We start from the raw sequence: 23,684 nt of genomic DNA, 5'->3' as shown, positions 1-23,684 counted from the left end.
TACTAATTCCAGTGTGATCACGGACAAGTGGAGTTTATCCTGCTTCCAGAGACAATACCCAACTCTGGAAACAAAGATGCAAGCAATCTGGAAATAAGAGAAGATTTATGAGAGAACGCTGTTTGAGATTGGTTTGAAAGGTTAGTGACTGCTCTGCTTTGAATTTAACTGGTGTATATTTTTATAAACACTGCTTGCCCTTATCAGAAATATAAATGAAGACACATATACTTGACTTAGCTAGATGGTCATTTGCTTAAACAGTGAGCCACTTCAATTACTTAAAAAAAAAAAAATTATAACTATATATAGACTAGATCTTAAAAAAGAAAAGTCAAAGGAGGCTGGTGGCATTGTACTGTTCACACAATCGCTCCTCGCAACTTTTGGTCTCATGTCAACTTAGATTTCTATACACCTTGCTGCGTAACACAAAAGTGCAAAATAAAATAATTCAGACATCATGCTGTGCTCACAAGCTACGGTTACCTATTAACGTGCTCGGCAGATGACCAATGTGAAAGTACATTAAACCTGTATTCTTTCTAATGACCAGTATATCTATCTGCAAAAATGACATCCAATTGTACACCCAAAATAAAATTAAAAAAACCCCCAAAGAAACCAACTACATTACTCTTCAACTTATTAAAAACTTTACAGTTACTTTATAGTCTCAATGACCATTTTCAAGTCTGACTGACTTGCCCAACTCATGTTAAATTTAAATGTACAATTCCACTTGAACTAGAATAGACTACAAAATAAGGTAAGCTTTAGGCTGTGGTTGAGATTGTCAAATCATTCTCGTATGACTTTCCAGCATCAAACTCACCTTTTGGTTATAAGGACAATGGCTGGAAACCTCAGCTCAACGCTTTAAAAACAAGACTTCAAATACACTTGATTTGTACTGATTTGTGAAGTACAAAGTCTGCCACCTCTATTTATGGTTGATATATTGGGGGCCACGAAGAGGAGTAAAGCAACGCGTTTCTTCATAGGTGCTGAATACTTATGACCAAGTCAGTATGGTAAATGGTAAATGGCCTGTATTTATATAGCGCTTTACTAGTCCCTAAGGACCCCAAAGCGCTTTACATATCCAGTCATCCACCCATTCACACACACATTCACACACTGGTGATGGCAAGCTACATTGTAGCCACAGCCACCCTGGGGCGCACTGACAGAGGCGAGGCTGCCGGACACTGGCGCCACCGGGCCCTCTGACCACCACCAGTAGGCAACGGGTGAAGTGTCTTGTCCAAGGACACAACGACCGAGACTGTCCAAGCCGGGGCTCGAACCGGCAACCTTCCGATTGCAAGGCAAACTCCAAACTCTTGAGCCACGATAGTATGGGTGAGTACCTATTTGTAGGAGCCCAATGTTTAACAAGTCCCCAGAGATTCTAATGTCCCCCAGGTCTCATATATTCTTGGCACCTCTAGGCACCTTTAGAGGTCTTGCAGAATGCCTTGACAGGTCAAATCTATTTTAAAAGCACAAGAAAATGTCAAGCAATCACCATGTTTTTCTCTTCTCTGCAAACTATGCATTTGTGGTTGAGTAGTTTACAGCATGGGTAGATGATGGGAGACACTTTTAGGCTTTTAATTTCCTCAAAGTTCCCAACAGCTTTACCTAGCCCCAAGTAATTCAACTGGGCTTTGTGATTCCGATGAAATTAGCTAATTTTGGAAAGGAGCTGATTGTGCAGCTGTAGAAAATAAAGAGGAAGCACAAGGGAGAAAGGAGTTACAAGCATGAAGAAAAGAGCTAACAGGACAAATTAGCCCCTGAAGACACACACACAAAAAAAAAAAAAAAACAATGTTAGAGAAATAAAAACTAACAATGCATCTGTAAATGTTTCCTCTGTTACTAAATATGCCCATCTCCAGTCACTCAGAACACTCTCCTTGTTGCTCTTCCCTCCCTTCCTCCCCATTTATCTGTCCTTTAAACTATCTATCCATTCCTCCTCCGCTCCTTGCTACATGTTGATGTGTTCTCTATGCTAATGAGATGTAAGGAGGAGGTGATGTTTATGTAAATGTTCTGTAACAGCCTCGGCGTCAGTCCCCGGCGAGAAGGCAAAGCACCTCGTCTCGCACTCAATCACTCTTGGAGTAACGACTGTTGTGGCACCCGTCTTATGGCTGCAGTACAATGTCTGCTTAATGAGGTGTAATGGCGTATTGGCATACACAAGCATCTGTGCGCACGCACACACACGCACGCACGCACGCACGCACGCACGCACACACACACACGCACACACACACACAAACAAAAACAGAGCAGCTAAAAATCAGCAAAGTTAACATGCAAAACCGCCCGGTAACTTCCTTTAATCACTTCCAGAGAGTTTGTGATGTATGTTTAACATTTCTTCAGGAAGTAGCACTAAAATTCACACAACCAGCTGGGGGGATTTCTTTGCATTTAAAAGCAGGGCAGGATAAAGAAGAGGAATTCCTGTAGATGTCTTTATAAATGTTTTAAAGCTGTTCTCCAGTAGCACACAAGGTCCATGCTTTGGACTAGAGCTTCTGAAACATCGATCGAGTTTTAGGTAACTCACTTCTCACTTCTCACACACACACACACACACACACACACACACACACACACACACACACACACACAGTGTTAAGACCGAATTTAGGTCTTCAGTTACAGCTCTAGCTACAGTACACAGAGTGTTTACAGAGTGAAGCTAATTAATGGAGGCTCATCCCATGCGTGTTTCTATTAAAGTACGCCATCAGTTACAGATACCAAAGAGTCCTGTTGGCTATATATTTTGATGGGTTTAGTTTTATCCACAATCCAGCGGAATAACCCGGGTTAGGCGGTGATTCTAAATTGACCACAGGTGTGGAACAGAGTGTGTGCCCTGCAGTGGACTGGTGACCTGTCCAGGGTGACCCCGCCTCTTGCAGTGTGACAGCTAGGACTGGCACCAGGGAGCTCAAGTTGGATAGGATGTTAGGGAGCTCAATAAGTACTCTCTGCTGAACTCAAGACTGGACCTTTGGGCAGTAAAAAAATAGCAAAATTACCAAATTGATAAAAAAAATAATGTCCTTAAATTTCCAGCGACTTAAAAGACTAAAGATTGATGCAATCTTCACACATATTCTAAGAACTGTTTGAATGAGCCAGTGCCACTCTGAATAACAACCCCACAGTGGTAGTCACCCGTTTCAAATAACATTAAAAGTCACCCACCTTGATGCAACTCTATTGCTATTGATCTTTGTGTGCAGCTCACCCTGAGTAGGCCAATAACAGTTTCTTTTCTTTCATTTACTCTCATATGATATATTAAAACAACAACAAAAAAAAAAACAAACAACACACACACAAAAAAAAACAAAAAACAAACAAAAAAACCACACACACACACACACACACACACACACACACACACACAGTCGTGGTGGTGATACCATGGGGTAAAATCTTACATCCAATTATGAATCAAAGTCTACACCTTAGGTACTCAGAGAGATTGAGCATGCAATGCTAACAGGCAGCTGAGTGCTCGGCACCACTATACCATTTACTAAACCCCAAAGAGGAAATATCTTTGGGTGGAAAGCTCTTCATCTCTTGCAGATACTAAAGCCAGTTTATGTGGGTTTACACAGCTACGGGTAATGACCACCTCATCTGCATGTACACCGTCTTTGTGGTTAACCAACAGAAGAGAAAGGACCTGTTAAGAAATCAGTCACACTCTGAGCTTAACAAGTCTGGGAATATGACCAAGTTGGAGCTAGTTCTACAATGGCACTGAGTCTTAAAGACACTGCAGAGAGCTGGATAGGAAATAATTCTTTTGTCAGCACCTTCTCAAGTTGTTCCTGTGGCATCTGCATGTCCGTGACAGCTAACTCTTACAACCCGTGACTACATGTCTCTGGTTAATTGCTTAGACTAGACCTGTCACTACTGTATCTCCATTTTTACCTCTGGAACTCAAAACTTTTACATACAACTTTAAACTTGTTGATCAATAGCCCTTTTCATTGCCAGGCGAACACACACACACACACACACACACACACACACACACACACACACACACACACAGATCAATACTGCAGTCCTAACGTCATCCTTAATGAATGCATTAAGGCGACTGACTTTTATCTTTCCCCTCTCCGTCTCTTTCCAGGAAGTCACTTCAGTCCTATGTCTCCTCAGAGGCTTTGGAACCTACAAAGCCAGCTCTGACCTGCTGGCCTCTGAAAGAATGACCCCAAACTTTACTGTCATGGCAACCTCCACTCCTGGATCTATTAGTGTAGAAGGAATCAATAATGAGAAAAGAGGTGAAAAGTTGAGATTGGCTGAGTGCAGCAGCCACGATGACGACTTTATTTTTTTTAAAAGCAACAGTAACACGTGTAGAGATGTTTGCCACTGTATTCACAAATGTAGATATAAAAACCCATTAATCACAAAGCTGTTTTGTCCAGTGATGCACACACACACACACACACACACACACACACACACACACACACACACACACACACACACACACACCTGCAAAGCTGAAATTATACTGCTAGGTTTAATAGTTAATATTTGTAATTTATTCATACTTGCTTGTCTTGTGTTATTGTTTATTTTATGCGCAACTCTTATGCTGGGGCATTGCTGATGTTTGGCTTATTTATTCTTATAGACTTGCTTGTTACAATCACGATGGAAAAATGGCCCCATCATGTTTTTCCTTATTTTCTGTCATATGTATCATGTAACAATGGTGGATAATGATATTAAAACATGGCCAAATTTTCCACTACAGAGGCCTGTCTGTCAACAAGTAAATCTCTGGGAGCCAAAGCCACAGCCTTTAAATCTGGATGATGATAGCAAGAGGGGGCAGTCCTAAAAAATGAGTATCTCAGGCTCACCTGTGCTCATACCTTCTGTTTATGACAAACAGCCAATCAGAGGTAAACTGGATTAAGGGAGCAGAAAGCGAGCTAAAATTGCTCGTTGAGCTGAGGGGCTCCACCAAAGCTCAGTAAAAGATAAATGAGGCAAATTTATGAAGTATGAATCCTGCCCTCCTCTAATAAAGTCCAAGAATTAAAATACAGAGGTGGACATGAACATTATAGGTCACTTTTAATGATTTTTTGATTAGTTGCTCATTTGCAATATGCTCCCCTATGTAATTGATTAAAAATAAACTCCCATGAGCTACCACATGAGATTACATGGTATTTATATGTGGCTCAGAGAGAAAAATCCCTGTTTGAACTGGTTACTGGATGCTTCTGTTTAATGGCTCTCAGCAAAGCACCAGTCCAATACTGGTGATGATGACAATGATGAATAAAAGTTGGCTGTGACAAGGTGACTGAGAAAGTGGCGGCATGATTTCTCCAACAGGGACACACACTGTGGACACACACACAGAGCCAAAATAGGCAGATGGTGGCAATGATGATCACAATAACAGCCAATCGGTACAAGTTTGTGTGCATTTGGCTTAAATGCGTCGGGGAAATATGTTTCTCGCTTTGCACGCGTGTGTGTTTGTGTGTGTGCTGAGTTCGAATGGCACTGGGGAGAGGTAAGTCATTTCATTTCCTGGATGAAAGCCTGCTGCACCAAAAGCCAAGGGGCCTGCTGCTGACTCCCTGGAAAGCTTCTCTCTTCCTCTCATCTCCTTCCCCCCCTCCCTGCTCATCAATTTCAGCTGTCCACTCTGCGGCCCTCTGCTGTCACCTGCCCCTCTCTCACTTTTGTCCATTTCGCTTCTTCCCACCCCTCAGTCTTATATATTTTCCTTCCTCTCCCCCAACTCCTTCTTCTTCAAATTATTCTTCAATTGCTGCTCTGCAGTTCCCTCATTTCTCAGTCTCTCAATAAAGTTTGGCCCTCCTCTTCTCTCCACCCCACCCCAAACCCCTCCACCCACACACACACACACACACACACACACACACACACACACACACACACACACACCACCCGTGCTCTGCCGCTGCAGAGTCAGCACTTCCGTTCCGCAGTCCTCTGCAGACAAACGAGTGTGCTGATTTACACTTTCACAGCCTGCCCTCGACAATTTTAGACCACTTGTATTGTGCATGCAGTACCTTTGCTGTCGTTTAAGCTTATAGCAACAACATCCACATAGCAGACACACGTGTGTACTCTACATGTATGCAAGGCATACATATGGGAGCAGAGAAAAAGCAAACACACCATCAATCTTATGGAAAAAGTTTGAAGTATTAACAGTTGCTGGCAACACAATGCAAAAAGGCAGACACAGCTTATAAAAATAAAACTCTGTGTGTGTGTGTGTGTGTGTGTGTGTGTGTGTGTGTGTGTGTGTGTGTGTGTGTGTGTGTGTGTGTGTGTGTGTGTGTGTGTGTGTCTGTCCGTCCATGGTACATTTTTGTGTTCTTAAGCAACAGAAAGAAGGGAGACATTGATCATCATGCCCATCTGCAGCAGGCCTTAATCAGAACCATTTATCCCCTGTATCACACACACGGAGACACACACAGATGTTTGGAGCTCGTTATTACTTTCCATTAGGGCTTGGGGCTAGCTGTAATAAGGCCAGGCTGAGGGAGTTAGTCTTTTTTAGCAGAGGAGCACACAGTGGAATGGGAATAATATACACACATAGATATTTTTCATGTTGGCTGTTGATTAATACAAAGCCACAAGGTGAATGTGCATATATGAATCCGGTTACCATTTTTCCTTTTGTTTTGTTGCCCTAAGAGAGAGAGACACACACACACACACACACACACACACACACACACACACACACACACACACACACACACACACACACACACACACACACAGCTGGAATCTGCAGATACCTACGTGTGATATTTATTAGAATGATGGACATATTAATACACAGCAAAGCGAGGGAGAATGTTCAAGCATTCGGTACACTTAATGAGCACTTATCAAAGATTAATGTCTGAGCGCTAATGCAGCTTTATTTGCTGTAGCAGAGTGTGAGGACTGTGGGCTAGTTGGTAGTTCAAGGGGCGATTGCGGGATGATATATATTCTTTTGTTCGCTTGTTTACCAGATATAAAGTCCTGAGCTGGGGCCTCCAGAACATACGGGTACCCAGACCCTAGAGGACAAACAGACCACATAGCATAGTTAAATACAAGCAGTGTGTCACTGTGTGTGTGTTTGTGTGTATACACTCTCTTCCCCCGCAAGCTTTTATTCCCTCAGTGTAAAAGAAAGAAAGCCATCTCTCTTTTATCCATTTTTCTACATAACATTATTAGTTTGTGATTGATGTGGGCCCTGTGCAAACTCAGCAGCACGACAAATGAACAAGCAGCGGAGGACGTAGGAGTGATGGAAGAACGCAAACCCAGAGACAGACGGATACGTGTTGGAAGAGTGGCGATGAGATGAAGGGGAGGAGCAGGAGGATGAGGAGGAGAGGGAGAAAGAAAAGGACGGCAGTTTAATAAGAAGAGTTGATAATGAATGATCCGGTGTGAGAGAACATACAGTGGGGCAAAAAAGTATTTAGTCAGCCACCGATTGTGCAAATTCCCCCACCTAAAATGATGACAGAGGTCAGTAATTTGCACCAGAGGTACACTTCAACTGTGAGAGACAGAATGTGAAAAAAAAATCCATGAATCCACATGGTAGGATTTGTAAAGAATTTATTCGTAAATCAGGGTGGAAAATAAGTATTTGGTCAATAACAAAAATACAACTCAATACTTTGTAACATAACCTTTGTTGGCAATAACAGAGGTCAAACGTTTACTATAGGTCTTTACCAGGTTTGCACACACAGTAGCTGGTATTTTGGCCCATTCCTCCATGCAGATCTTCTCGAGAGCAGTGATGTTTTGGGGCTGTCGCCGAGCAACACGGACTTTCAACTCCCGCCACAGATTTTCTATGGGGTTGAGGTCTGGAGACTGGCTAGGCCACTCCAGGACTTTCAAATGCTTCTTACGGAGCCACTCCTTTGTTGCCCGGGCGGTGTGTTTTGGATCATTGTCATGTTGGAAGACCCAGCCTCGTTTCATCTTCAAAGTTCTCACTGATGGAAGGAGGTTTTGGCTCAAAATCTCACGATACATGGCCCCATTCATTCTGTCCTTAACACGGATCAGTCGTCCTGTCCCCTTGGCAGAAAAACAGCCCCATAGCATGATGTTTCCACCCCCATGCTTCACAGTAGGTATGGTGTTCTTGGGATGCAACTCAGTATTCTTCTTCCTCCAAACACGACGAGTTGAGTTTACACCAAAAAGTCCTACTTTGGTTTCATCTGACCACATGACATTCTCCCAATCCTCTGCTGTATCATCCATGTGCTCTCTGGCAAACTTCAGACGGGCCTGGACATGCACTGGCTTCAGCAGCGGAACACGTCTGGCACTGCGGGATTTGATTCCCTGCCGTTGTAGTGTGTTACTGATGGTGACCTTTGTTACTTTGGTCCCAGCTCTCTGCAGGTCATTCACCAGGTCCCCCCGTGTGGTTCTGGGATCTTTGCTCACCGTTCTCATGATCATTCTGACCCCACGGGATGAGATCTTGCGTGGAGCCCCAGATCGAGGGAGATTATCAGTGGTCTTGTATGTCTTCCATTTTCTGATGATTGCTCCCACAGTTGATTTTTTCACACCAAGCTGCTTGCCTATTGTAGATTCACTCTTCCCAGTCTGGTGCAGGTCTACAATACTTTTCCTGGTGTCCTTCGAAAGCTCTTTGGTCTCGGCCATGGCGGCGTTTGGGGTCTGACTGTTTGAGGCTGTGGGCAGGTGTCTTTTATACAGATGATGAGTTCAAGCAGGTGCCATTCATACAGGTAACGAGTGGGGGACAGAAAAGCTTCTTACAGAAGACGTTACAGGTCTGTGAGAGCCAGAGATTTTCCTTGTTTGAGGTGACCAAATACTTATTTTCCACCCTGATTTACGAATAAATTCTTTACAAATCCTACCATGTGAATTCATGGATTTTTTTTCACATTCTGTCTCTCACAGTTGAAGTGTACCTCTGGTGCAAATTACTGACCTCTGTCATCATTTTAAGTGGGGGAACTTGCACAATCGGTGGCTGACTAAATACTTTTTTGCCCCACTGTATACAAATATTATAATAGTGAAGGATAAAAGGCCACTTGGTCATGTTTACTTCATAAATTAACTGTTTGTTAATCGACGGTCAAGAACCGTGGTCCAAGCTAACAAACCACGGGCAGGGCTGACCCATCAAGCTTTAGATCTCTTCTTGCCAGCGCAGTGTAAAGGAGATGGACTTATGAACAGGTTAAAGGGTGTTATTAACACTTTGCACATGACCCCAAATGATCAGTAAACCTGGTGGGGAGGAAACAAACACAAAAACCCACAAAGTTTCTGTCATATTAGAATTGATCTTGAACCAACTGATAGGATAAAAACAGAGTGACAGCTGAATTTGAATAATGTGGTCACAGAAGTAACTCCAGACATGTCTTTGAAGGAAACGTATACAACAACACCACAAGTAAGTTGTCTCACAGTAAATGGGACTCAAGCCCAGGTAGTTGGCTGATTTATGGCTGATGGCCATGAACACAAGTTTTAAAAAAGTAAAGGAGAGACAGGAGAAACACCATTCAACCATGTCATGAGTGCATTGTCTGTCCACCAGAGGGGGCTCTGCAACTTCTCAGCTAGCAACCACCCAGATGATCTGAGCAGAGGCGGGCAGAGCGTGAATGAGTAAGTAAATAACTACACATAACTGTTTGGGAAAATCTGTTTATGTTTTGTTTGCCAGAATTTTTTTTGCCTGTTATACTTTTAGCACAAGATCTCTATTTTCTACTCCTTACACTTTAACAGGCTCATTACTTTAGATTTAAGACATTTAAGAAGACTTACTAAATATTATTTTCCGGTAATCTGAGTTAGATGTCTTTCCTTCTCTCTCTCTTTTTTTTTTTAAATTCTTTTCATTTTTCTCGGCTGGTGCTTCACAAAAATAAATGTTAAAATCTGGATAGAGTTATAAGAATTAGAACATAAGTTGAAATAAAGCTTGATTGTATTAATATCGGTTTATTACAATATCAGTGACATAAGTTAGCTTGACAAAAAAAAAAAAAAGAAAAAAAAGAAAAAGAGCTCATAGAAATTGTTTTTGTTTTCTCTTATACTTTTCAGAGCCTGCCTGTTTTTACTTTTGAGTTATTATACTTTTAATCAGAGTAACTTTTTATTTAAGGTCAGTTCTACATTGGAAATACTTGAGCTTAAATTAGTCTTATAAGAAACAACTTGGGCCCATTATCAGCTAATGTACATCCCCAGGTAAAAAAAATCTTGGTTTCATCTTTGATTCTACCCTCAAGCTGGACAAGCAAATTAATTCAGTTGTTCATGAGTTTCCAACTCGGGAGCATTTCTAAACTCAAAAATATCCTGTCATCTAAAGACCTGGAAAGTGTTACTCATGCTTCCATATCATCACATCTTGACTACTGTAACTCTCTCTACTTAGGCATCTGTCACTCAAGCCTGTCCCACCTACAACTTGATCAAAATGCAGCCGCAAGGCTCCTGACGGGTACCAGAAAGAGAGAGTTTATTACTCAGATACTCGCATTGGCTGCCAGTTAAATATAGAACTGATTTTAAGGTTTCATTATTTGTTTTTAAAGCTCTCCATAGTTTGGCTCCAGGTTACATTTCAGATCTTCTTAGCCTCCACCTACCCACTCGAACTATGCGCTCCTCCAGTCAGATGCTGTTATTAGTTTCACGCTTCCAGTTCAAATCTAGAGGTTACAGGGCTTTCTCCATTGCTGCCCCGAGACTCTGGAACAGTCAAATCAAATCAAATCACTTTTATTGTCACATCACATGTGCAGGTACATTGGTACAGCACATGTGAGTGAAATTCTTGTGTGCGAGCTTCACAAGCAACACAAGCAACAGAGTTGTGCAACAGAGTTGTGCAGTCTTCCCCCTTTCATAAAATCCTCTTCATCCTTGGAAGTCTTCAAATCGAATCTGAAGACCAACCTATTTTCTAACGCTTTCGGATCTCCCTGACACCTCTTTTATTCTGTTTTAGCTATTCTGGTCTTTTATCTCATTGACTGATGTTTGCATGGGTATACACATATATATGTATTTTATATTCACATATGTGTGCTTGTGTGTGAATGTGTACATTTTTGTATATGTATGTGCATATTTGCATGTACAGATATTTTTTACAAACATATGGATGTCTTACAATGTTTCTGTAATGTTTTCATCTTATCTATTTTAATTCTTTTTATTATATTATCCCTCTGTTCAGCACTTTGGCTGACACTTGATGTCTTTTAAATGTGCTATATAAATAAAGATGACTTGACTTAAATTATGTGGATCTTTTTCATATGGATACATATGTGTGAGTTTGCACTGCCTCAAGCTGACACATACAGCACCCATCCTCCAAGCGTTCCCTATGTGAAACATGTTCCCACAGTTATTTCACTGTTGTCAGACGTACAGACGCTTGGGTTCAGTCGGCATTTGCCCGTTTCTGGTTCTGGACCAATCAACACTACTTGGAAAGTTTGTGTTGCCCTTACAGTAGGCTAGCAACTTGCAATCAGCTCAAGATAACACCATCTTCTCTATTCTACCACTTCAGTCCACGTTCAGCTCCTCCTCACTTCCCCTCACACACACAGCGACAGCAGAAGAGAGAAACTATAGGCTAAACGAGCATGACAACAGCTGAAGTAACAGTTAAAAAAAAAAAAAAAAAGGGCAAGGGACTGAGCAAAGTTTTGGTTAATTATCCATTCTTATGTCATTATGTCTACTGAAACAATTTTTTATATGATCATAATCAAATAGTATGGCCAGGATGAAATCTAATCAAAACTGAAACGTCATGTTGAGGCCTTCCATGAGCCTGTGCTGATCTGTACGTTAAATGTCAGCAGACAGCATCCCGTCTATGACGTCAGGAGAGCATCATAAACATATGACTCTCTGCTTTTAAAGCAAAGGGCAGACAAAGACACTGATGATAGATCTGCAGAGGAACAACCAGCAACAGCAAAAATCCATTGGTGCTGCAGCATGAAAAGCCGTGTGCATCTCCTGCAGGTAGCCTGTCCTACAAAAAGGACAATTACACTAGAAGAGGAAAAGTTCACTGCTCTCCTCCGAGTCTTGATACAAACCTGCAAAGTATGGGAAAAAACATGGATGTGTGTGGATGGTGGATTAGCTCTGGGCTCACTGATGATTAGATAGTAATAACTCAGAACATGGAGGCTCAGATGGATGGGGAAGGAGGGAGACACCCGCACAAACACACACTCATACCTCAGATTATACCCAGCAGAGGAGAGGGGGAGGTGATGGATTGCCTACCGAGACGGTAGTGAAGAAGGCTGAGTGGAGAGACAAGATTGAGAAGAGGTCAAATAAATGGAAGGGTGAGTGGAAAGAAGAGATGGAAAGAAAAAGAGAGAGAGACTGTGGGTCCACAAGATAATTAGATGAAAGGAGAGAAATGAAGGGGGAGTGGATTAGATATAACTAAGAGGTAAAGAAGGACAGATAAAGGAAGAGGGGGGAGAAATGAAACAAGAGAAAAGATCAAGCAACATGAAAACAAAAATTAAATTAAAAAAAAAAACCCTGCAAAGTAACAGAGAAAGTAGGACGCCGACTTCTCTGTGGCATTTGGAGTTTAATAAGCATTGATTTTACTGTGAGAGGGGCCGACTCTTAAAACCACATGTTGATATCACAATTCAAACTCATAAGATTAATGATGGCATTAATAAAACTTTGGCCTGCTTAGTTACAGCTGCAGTAAAAGCTGTCGGCAACACGCACAGGGCTTATTGATTTATACTTCTGTACTCACAAACTGTATCTCTGCAGACAAATTCCCATCCTACTGCACTTAATTAAGAAATAAATCTGGTATTTTATTGCATCTACCGAATGGCTGCTTTTAAAAGTGGGAGGACTGCAGTTTAGACTGTAATGTTGAAAAATCAACCTTTGTCAGTGAGAACCAATTTCTGAGGTATTAATCAGCGCTGTTACCAGTTTATTATATTGGTGAATGATTCACACTACACTTGCTTTCTCCTGGCCCAACTCTCAACTCCCCCTCCCCTAGTATCTGTCAACCCATCCTTCACCCTCAATGTGTTGCATTTTTCAAAATATTTCAAGTGGGCAGAGAGGAACCTGAACTGGGGAACTACATTATTCTTTAAAACAGCTCCTGGCAGATGTGGAAACTTGATGACTCTGGCAACCCAATGAGTCCCTCAGTGGTAGTTTCACTGTTTCTCCTTAGCCAATTGTCAACAGGAGATAGATGTGCAGGGGAGCAGTCACTGACAACACTGGCCACAAGGATAATGAATAATGTACCCACAGACCAGGCCTCTTACAGCATAGAGCGATACGTGACCCATCAGTGTTGCTGTCAACTGTCAAGCCATGCTTGATCCCATACTTTCGCTGGTATGTGCATTTCCCTGGGTCAAAAGGTCCCCAAGGGTTCACAGACGTCGTAGGAGCAGAGAGACAACAGCAGCAACAAGTGCAAAGGAAACAAAAGTTTTAGCTGTGCAAAGAAGTCCTAAAATTTCTGTATTGAATCTGCCATCATTCTACTTAGGCTAACCTAAGTATATCCATCTGTTCATTATCACATGCTTTGAAGTTATTTTCTGATAAAAGAATTCATCTTGATATACTTTCACACACTTTTGATTGATTGAATCCAGTGTTAATGAGCGGCTCTAGCTCAGGCCGTACAGCTTCCTTGGGGTTCAGTATCCTTGTGCAAGATACTCAAACCCAAGTTGCGAAAGCAAAGAAGAGCTGGTGAATGAGGTATGCTGTATAAAGCACTCTGAACTCTCAGGAAGAGTAGAAAAGCGCTGTATAAGAGCAAGTTCATTTACCATTTCTATTTTACCATACTGGTACCAACTGCCAAATTCACGACATACCCCTGAGGTAAGGGACAGTCCCATAGCTGCACTCTTCTTATTGTGTTTCACTCAAAAACCACTTTATTTGGAATGTAACACCTAGTCTGGATCGAACCTCCTCAGAAACAGAATCTAAGTAACGTATGTAGCAACACTGATGTTACCCACTGGTTTCTGAAACCGGCATTTGAACTCTAAAAGTTAGAGTTGTTCAGCCTGACATGATGCCATACTATGACTTTTGCCGATTTGTCAGGTGAATAATGATGCTAGAATGTACATCAACTTTTATAAGTATATTTATTGTTCTGTAAAGATGAGTTGGTTCCTGTAACAGTTTCATAGTGGCTATAATAAGGAGAAGAAAAAGTCTCAAACCTTTTAGCCAAGGTTTGAGACTTTAAGAACTAAATGAATACTGTACACATGAATTATCTTAATAAACAGGTAATCACTCAATATAAATACACCCCACACGGGACACAACTCATACCCTCCCTCAAGGTATTGAGCATCCTCTGGTAGCTTTTGTATTTATCCCCGGTTGACTTTTGGGCAGGTGTATGAACATCACCATCTTATTGCTCCAACGAGCAGTGTTATGACTACCACCAGCCTCCTCTCCCTGAGATGACAAAATAAATGTAAGCCAACAGCTGGCTGGAGACGATTCTCTGTGCTGACACTCACATTGGACCCGGGCCACAACCTCTATAGTAAAAGCAATGGATAAGAGTGGCCCAAGTACACACACACACACACACACACACACACACACACACACACACACACACACACACACACACACACACACACACCTCAAGTGGCACTGTATCAAATATTGATTAGTGGTCCAAGTCTCCTTGGTTACTTGATATATTAAAGTGAAAGTTCTCACTCACTCACTCACTCTCTCTCACTCACACACACACACACACACACGCACACACACACACACACACACACACACCCACACACACGCACACACACGATCTCTGTGTGAGTGTCAGTTGTGTTGCTTCCTGGATCTGGCAGGTAGCTGAAAAGTGATGACATCTGAGCACCCCCACAGTGCGTCAGAGTGTGATACCCAACACATGGCCGCATGAGCAGTACACACATGTGGCTCATGTACAACGTACGTTTAAGAAGCGTGTGTGCGTGCGTGTGTACGGAGTAGATTTGAATGGAGGAACAGAGCCCATTCACTGCACAAGCTGCTGGTTCGTTAAATGTGGTCCATGAAGGGTGTCTTACACCACAATCACAGAGTCTCTGCTACGTTGCCTCGATGATGGAGACTCTGAAGTGAGGGAAATGGGTGCACGATGATAATATGAAAGATGCTGGAGACTGTAGTGGGATAGCTGTAGCTCAGGGTTACAAGTCATTGTGAGCCACATGGACCAAAGCTCTGTCACGTCATTTAGTCCATAGAGTTTATTTCATAGAAAAGAAAGAATATTTTACTCATGAATACATGTTGATCACTGTGCAATTACATGTTCCAAAAGATTCATACAGTCTCATAAACATAGAATTGATCCATTAAAAATACATCCTGCCATCTTACATACACTAGCTGACATGACCATTGCCTTTCTGCCTAATCATATTTTATGCATGTGGTTACTATGTTTAAGCTTCCTCACAGCTTCTTCTTGTAATTCTGTGCAGACACAGTTTTTACATGCAGGTGCATTTAAACACAGGTTATACACAGGACACATAGCTGCTAGTAAGACCAACAGACCCTGCACCTCACACGGGTCCCTGAATGCCGACATGGGAAGTATCACTGGTTAATCAGTGCGCGTACCATTGTCTGTCTGTGCGAGTCTGGGTATGTGTGTCCCATGACAAATGTGTCCATTCCACCATTTGGACAGGCCATCAGGATATCAGACGCTTTTCTGCTCTGCTGTTCAAATCCATCTTTTTACACCACCATCAAGTGGAGGAACACAGACAGAGGAAGAGAAGAAAAAGAAGGAAGATGAATGAAAACAGCACAGGAGCAAGAGAGGAGGGCTGCGAGGAAGGAGCTGAAGAGCAGGGAAGATGAAAGGGAAGAAGACATGAGCACGCGAGCAACTGTTGGTCGCTAGGCGCCTGACGGTCACCATGGCAACATGCGGCGCCACGCTGAGCTCCTGCTGACATCACACCTGTTGAAGCAAAGCGCGTGTGTGTGTGTGTGTGTGTGTATGTGTGTGTGTGTGTGTCCCTCTCTCTCTCTCTCTCTCTCTCGGAGCCAATTAGACTGAGGAGGACTCAGGGACAGAAACAGACAGAAGAAGAAAAAGGACAGCTGTGTAGATTTGATCACCTCCTGGGCACAGCTGCTTACATGTGGCACACGTGTGTGTGTGTGTGTGTGTGTGTGTGTGTGTGTGTGTGTGTGTGTGTGTGTGTGTGTGTGTGTGTGTGTGTGTGTCCCTTTCTCTTCTGAGATGAGAGAGTCTGTGACATCAGCAGCAAGACCAGCACATGCTTCCAAAAGCTTCAGGTGACCACCCTCCCTCTCACCACAGCAACAGAAACAAAAAGATGGAGACAATGCAATGGAGGGAACAAAAATAGACACTTTTATTACCAGCCTGTTTGTCTCAGCCCCTGTATTACCACAAGAAAACAGCTTTATATCTTTTTTCCCTGAGAATTAAAGCAAGAAAAAAAAAATCAATTAACTGAGACGAGAGCAACAAAAACAGAGAACAAGGGGTGGGGGGGTGGGGGGAGCTAATGGTGCTGATGCTGATTTGCTTTGGCAAGTCCCATCAGTTCTCTGAGCCACATCTGTGGATGAATAAAGCTTGACTGGGATTTGAATTGGTGCATCGCTGTGAGTTACTGTCTACCGCTCCACTCTGTGTGTCTGTGCTCGGCAGGGCAACTTTCTCTTGTCAGCTGAATATTTTATGTCCGTTCTCATGGCTGAGCTCTTTTAACAGAATTCACACACACACACACACACACACACACACACACACACACACACACACACACACACACACACACACACACACAAAACACTACTGTAGAGGACAAGAGGGACCGCCGAGATTACTCTTCCTCTCCGGAGTCCCTGTTTTCTCCGGCAAACACATTCCCACCTTTAGCACCAGTGTAGCGCTCTGAAGCTCAATGCTGCACCCTGCTGGTTATGTGGCACAAGAATAAGACCTTCCCCAAGGACTCCACTGGGTGGTTGAACAGCTAACAGTCGGTGAAAAGACCGTATGCTCACTCTTGTGGTAACCGTTTTCCACTTTATGGTCCTTAAATTGAGGTAATTTGAGTATATAAAATCACTGTCAATCCTTTAAGACCTATGTTACAGATAAAACCTGTGGTCTGTTGAGAGTCTGCCATCATTTTATAGTTTGTTTAATTTTAATCATATGTAAATTACTAAAGATGGAAAAAAAAAAAATGTCCTAAATATGAATATACTGTTTTTTTGTGTTCTCCCCTCTTGTGACTTGTGATATGATTCTCCATGTCTCTCCTCCTCTTGCCTCCCCTTTCCCTTATCCACCTGCTGGCCTCCACCACTTGCTGATGTTGCTAAATCTGTGGAAGCTATGCCATAGCTACCGCCAAACAATTCAGTTATTTTTACACATTTGGCAGCGTCTGCCTGAAGGGCTTGTTTCTTTTTGGCCATAATTTTTTCTGCACCTCCTTCCCTTTTTTGTTCTCCATTTTCTTCAGTTCGTCTATAAGATTGCTAAACAAGGGGGAGGGTGCATCCGACCTCCTCGGCTGTAATTGGTCCAGCCCAGAGTCGATCATGACCAATTGGCCAATCCAACACCTTTCATTATTTATACCCAAAATCGATCGGCCCATAAAAACAAAAAATCGCCAGCGGCTCGCTGGCCAGTCCAGCTATGTCTGTCCCTATGTGTTAGTTTATTGTGTCAGACCCCCCCCCCCCCCCCCCAAAAAAAACAAACAAACAAAAAAAAAAAAAAAAAACAACACACCCACGCACACACCCACCCACAATTGTTCAGAACGAAAAAGAAAAAAAAAATCCCGCCCGGCTGAGAAACAAAAGCCACACAACAAAAGCCTAAAAATAAACACCAGGTTAAGTATCTCCCATGATTTATGCTAATTTCAAGAGCACATTCTTGGGTTCTGAGTTTAAATTTAAATATAAGGCCATGTATGCATCACTACATTCTTATTAGGATTTTACTCTCATCTAATGAGCCCATCCTTTTTATACCATTCCCTAAAAATTGACCAGCAATAAAGCTGACATTAAACACACATTAACAGACCATCAGCATCTTACAGCTCACTTGTACTCTAATGCTGACCATATTGAAACCCACTCTACTTGTTGTTCAGGCTGCACCGAGTTGCTGGGACTTCTATACATCATTAAAGAAAAAAAACAAAAAAAAACCACAGTGTCGACACGGAGCTGAAACGATGACAGCACCTGTGGGGCCGCAGAATGCAGAGGACAGGCTACAGACTGCTCCTGGCTGTGCCATTCAGCATCGTTAAACAGCAGTAAATGAAAAGGGAGGAGTTTGTTTCTCTGCTCTCTCTCTGTGTGTGTGTGTGTGTGTGTGTGTGTGTGTGTGTGTGTGTGTGTGTGTGTGTGTGTGTGTGTGTGAGTGAGTGAGTGAGTGAGTGAGAGAGAGAGAGAGAAAAGTGTGAATTAGAAAACAGTGTGAGCAATAATAAAGAGATTGTGCAGAACTCCGCAACAGGATTGTGTATATCTGTGTGTCCATATCCATGCACAAGTCATAACCCACAGCAATGAATAAATAAAAACGTGTGTGTGTTTCAGGTTTATATTAACATGTTCTAAGCCGGTCGATTTGTGGCTTATGCCTTTGCCTCACTCTGTGTGTGTTTATATTTGCCTTTTCCCTCCTGCAGAGAGAAAAGTGTGTGTGGCCGCAGGGCTATCCACATCCCCTCTCTCATGCTTGAAGCTACCTGCTGAGGGACTAATCCATTGAATCGCTGGCATTTTGGTGTCCTGATCAGTGTAGAGATGATGAGAGGAGGCAAAAGAGATGGACTGGTAGCTGAGTCATCAGCTGTCAGCAAAACAACGGCAAAACTCATCACTCAGATGAGAGCAGAGGACACACACACACACACAGAAAAAAAATCTGCTGATTTTAGGACAAACATGTCTATATGATTGCACCGATCACTTATGAACAGCAGAGGGCAGTCCATTAACACTGAATAGGCAGCAGCATGGTCAACAACCCTTGAGCAGTCTGATGAAGCCTAAGTTACTGTCCACTGATCCAAGCCGCTGCAAAACATTTACATTTGCACACCACGATTGGTGGCTGGCCTAACCCCAACCCTTCTGAAGGTTACAGGATTTTTAAGAGGGAGGCTTGCATGTGAGCACAGTGCAAGTTAGTCAAATACATTCATTTTTGCAGCACCTGCAACAAAAACCTGGAATAGCAAACATGCTGCTTGTATTGTGTGGCCAATGCTGACCAGGAACAGAAATGCATGCATTTTCAGAAACGCGTACAACATTTACTGTTTCTGCTTTCAGACCTCTGAAGCAGACATCATTATAGGAGATAACCCTAACTTAACCCTATCTGCTGGAGAAAGGCAAAACTGATTTTTCTTTTTCGGATGTGTCATTTTAAACAATGAGTTTATTTGTTCCCTGATTGCCAAGACTTAGGATAACAGTAAGAGCAAAAATTACATTCTGTGATAGCCTAGAGTTAGAATCAAGGTTTTCACCTTTGATGACTTAGACCTCAGATGGTGATGTCAGCACACTAATTTGCTGACACAAATTTTCCTAAAACTTTGGCACTACTGTGAAAAACAAACAATGTGCTGAGGGGAGCTTGCAAGATATTAATTTTTGGGGAAGCTAAAAAACCTGGAAAATATAAAGCTAGTGTAGGTCGAGAAGTAGAAAGTCTCAACATGTCCCTAAGGTTTGGAAGAGAAGTTTTGGTTTTTGGGTTGTTGTTTTTTTTTTTTTTTTGCTTGTTTTATCAGTTTGGATTGTTAACTCGCAACTTTTTAAATCAGCTTTACTGCAACGTTACGCCCACACCATACAGGACATGATGTCGTTGCTCGCACTGACAATAAGCACACACAACCCACAGGTGCCTTTGTCTGCTGATTTAAGTCAGAACAGTGTGTGTCCTTAAAATAACGCTAAAAAAGAGAAACGTCTTCATTCAGCATTTCTGCAGTAGTAGAAAGGAATGAGCTATTTATAAATTAATATTACTGCACTAACAACCAGGCAAGCTCCAACAGCTCAGCCAGTCATTAGGATCTTTTTATGTATGGTTCCTGTCAAGAGTTTATGTGCACTCATTATGGTCATTGTTTTAACAATAATGGGATTTCATTGAATTCTCCAAACTCCCCTTTCTCTGTGGCTCAGAGACCGCACAGCATGCAATTGTAAGAGTCAAGTTTCTTAATTTTCTCTTAGTGATCATGACTGACTAAAGCTGGGATCTCTCCCCTGGGCTTTTACCGCACTCATTGGACTGAAAAACATAGTGAAATAGACCAGTGTGATCAATGCATATCTGAAAAAAACAAAAAGCAAAACAGAAATGTCTCCCCTGCACCCTCTACCGTCAGCCAGGTTTTCACCCACCCCTGAGATGGGTGAAGAAAGAGGCCCCAAATCGACACCTTCAGTCTTGACTAAAGTTTGTGGGTGATTATATGGACAATCATAAAGACTTTTATGTTCACATGAGATAAAAATGAAGGTATCTTGCCATAATTATCAGAGTTTGAATGAGTACCTAAAACTGTACTGCAGAGCATGATGGGGTTAGCATCATTTCCTGGGGCTGTTTTGCTACCAGTGACTTTGGCACAGTGAACAGAGTGATTGCAATAATAAAGTACATTAAAAGCTCATTGGAGAAATCTGGTTAAAACAGGCCAAATATCATTTGAAAACCTGAACTCTGACCATTGTTACAAATAGACCATTTAACTCACATATTAAATCAGACCAGTGCCAGAAAATTTTTGATGGCTTTTGAACTTCTTTTATTTCAGAAAACCAAAACTTGTGAACTGCACTCTTTTTGAACTCTTATAAAAAGGTGTATTTTATAAATAATTATTCCACAGGAAAAAAAATAACCGTTTGAAAAAAAACATTCAAGCCCAATACTGTAAAAGTAACACTCCATGTAAACTCCAACTGTAGGCAATTAATCCCTCTGATGGAGATTTATCCTGATTTGGGTCTGAATCAGTCTGTACCAGTGTCAGTCTGGATTTAGACCTCTTGACAAATAAAGCTTGACCAAGAATTAAACTGGTACCTCAGTCTCAGTTACCATCTGAGACAGACAGTCTGTGCATGTGCCTTCAAAATCCAACATAAATGTCAAAGACTTTCCCTTTGTAATGTTGTGTTAACAACCTCTTTCATCCTGCAAAGCATTCTATACACAATCTTATCTAATCTTATCTGCCTGAATAACATGCACACACACTCATAATTATTTTTTATCCCCACCAACAGCAGGGAGAGAAAGGCTGGGGAATGTTCACATGAATTCAGCCATGCAGTAAAAAGCTCCAAGGATTGCCTTTGTGAGCATTTTCTTGCACTTTTGACTCTTTTCTTCCTTTAACTCTCCGGTAAGCTAAATGCTTCAAGCTAAACATAAGGCAGAGGAGCCATTTTAGAGTTATCAAAGTGCCTTTGGCACTACATTTTCAACACAAAGGTAATAGTGACCAAACAATTTTCCTCAAGCTGGGGAAGTCTCAGGCTCCTCTATGTAAATATGAGTGTGTACTGTTTATATGTCTATTAATGGGGCTCACACACTATAGCACTTCTTTTCTATGACTGTCCTGAGCTAAATCATTGCAAAGACTGACTTAATTTTTTTTCTTCCCAATAACAATTTAGAAAAACCATCAACTTTCGTCCAAGCCCCGGAAATGTCCAGAATTCCAGTAATTTAGTAAGGTCCCTAACCTCCCTCCTAAAAGCCCCTATGACCAGGGTAAACACACTTTATAGTAATCGAACTGTGCCATACTGGAGCTGTCAGTCAGTGGGCACATGGCCAAACCACAGTAAAACCCGATGTTCAGCGATCTTGTCTTGTCAGTACTGTGGGACACTCACATCCAAGGCAGACATTATCGACCACCAGAAAATGTCACAGAGAAGTCCTATAGCTATATCACACACGACAAGATATAACGAAAAAGGCCAAAAAGTAAACTGTATAGCAATGAGCAATGGCCCACTGTACACTGATCACCGCAGTGGCAGGATTTTAGATTATATGTCACAAATGTTCAAACAAAAGAGGAAATTTTTGGTGCTGGCACTAAAAAGATTTTAGTTAAAGCCAAACGGGAAATCTCCAACTTTGCACTTTTTTCACACCAATTTTGTTCATTTGAGTGTCATTAAATCACGCTAAGCAAATGGTCAGAAATAATCTCATCAGTGGCCCTTATTCCAGAAACCGGTATGAGGCTGTGTGGTCTGAAACTTACTCCGACACTTGGCACAGCGGCCCTTGTCGTACTCCAGCAGGTCCAATGTCCGGCTTCGATCGCTGACTGATCGCCTCTGCCCGCTCTCCCTCAGCCGAGCGGCCTCCTCTTTGGCGTACACCCCGAGCTCCTGGGTGTAACGCCCATACATCTGGAAATGGACACAGTCATATTTTTAGGTTTCAAGGAACATACATATTAAACATGCCCCTAGACGTCAGTAACAAATCAAAAATACAGTTCAATGAGGATCACCAAAAGTCTGTATCAACACAGGAGGCGTTCAGGCGCAGTCTTAAGCGTAGGTCACCTGCCTCTTACAACTGCTCAGAGCTCGAAGTGCAAAATAAATAGAAAATGAAAAACAGATGTGATGCTCTGGTTACTTGGAGCTCCTGGTTACTATTATGTGTGCAGTGAAAACATGGCATGAAAACTGCAGTGTAACACTTTCTGTGTAAATACAACATGAGATACACTCTGCTGAAATTCTGCCCTATGCTTGTGATGCATTAACTTGAGTTTTGATAGCGGCTGCTCCACTCAGCATCCCAGGCCACATTCTTCCACCAAAGGATAACTCTTTTAAAATGGCGCCATTCAAATACTGCTGTTGATGCGTAAGATCAAGTTAGGGTTAGGTCTGGGTAAATTTAACCACAGTTAAGCATAAAAGATTGATTTCATTAAGAAAAGATTGACTTTCAAGAAACGTTACACTGTAGTATTATATAATACTCCTTATGACTCAGTGTTTGTTTACTCGATGGGTTCCTCCTGTGTGTTTGAGATCTTACTGTATGTCTATTAGCTTGGTTCGCGTCCTCGCTTTTTCACAGGTTTACGTAATAAATTTATGCTCAGCAATAGACTCAGTGACTCCTTACTGGCTGTAATCTGTGACCTCAGTACAGGAACCTTCCATCTCAAACTGACTCCCTCCAAAAGCTGCATCACACACACACACACACACACACACACACACACACACACACACACACACACACACACACACACACACACACACACACACAAAAGTCAAGTCAGCAATACAAGAGGCAGGAAATGTCAAGTTTTATGCACCACCTAGATGGCAGCTCGCCCTCCCATAGTAAT

The 23,684-nt window shown here is 42.1% G+C and overlaps 1 protein-coding gene across 1 annotated transcript in view; it reads right to left on the bottom strand.

Moving 5' to 3' along the window:
- Positions 1-23,684, bottom strand: part of LOC146653510 (chloride channel protein 2-like) — a 175,654-nt gene that overhangs the window by 98,614 nt on the left and 53,356 nt on the right. The window contains exon 2 of the mRNA XM_085379842.1: positions 22,569-22,719. Coding sequence (XP_085235968.1) covers positions 22,569-22,719 — 151 coding nt within the window. The remainder of the gene's footprint in view (positions 1-22,568; positions 22,720-23,684) is intronic.

The sequence above is a fragment of the Rhamphochromis longiceps genome, linkage group LG14 (assembly GCF_057381845.1).
Source record: "Rhamphochromis longiceps isolate RC_006_pf linkage group LG14, R_longiceps_female_GT1.1, whole genome shotgun sequence".
NCBI classification, from domain to species: domain Eukaryota; kingdom Metazoa; phylum Chordata; class Actinopteri; order Cichliformes; family Cichlidae; genus Rhamphochromis; species Rhamphochromis longiceps.
The sequence above is the reverse complement of the archived record's forward strand: the minus strand, read 5'-3'. Positions and strand labels throughout refer to the sequence as shown.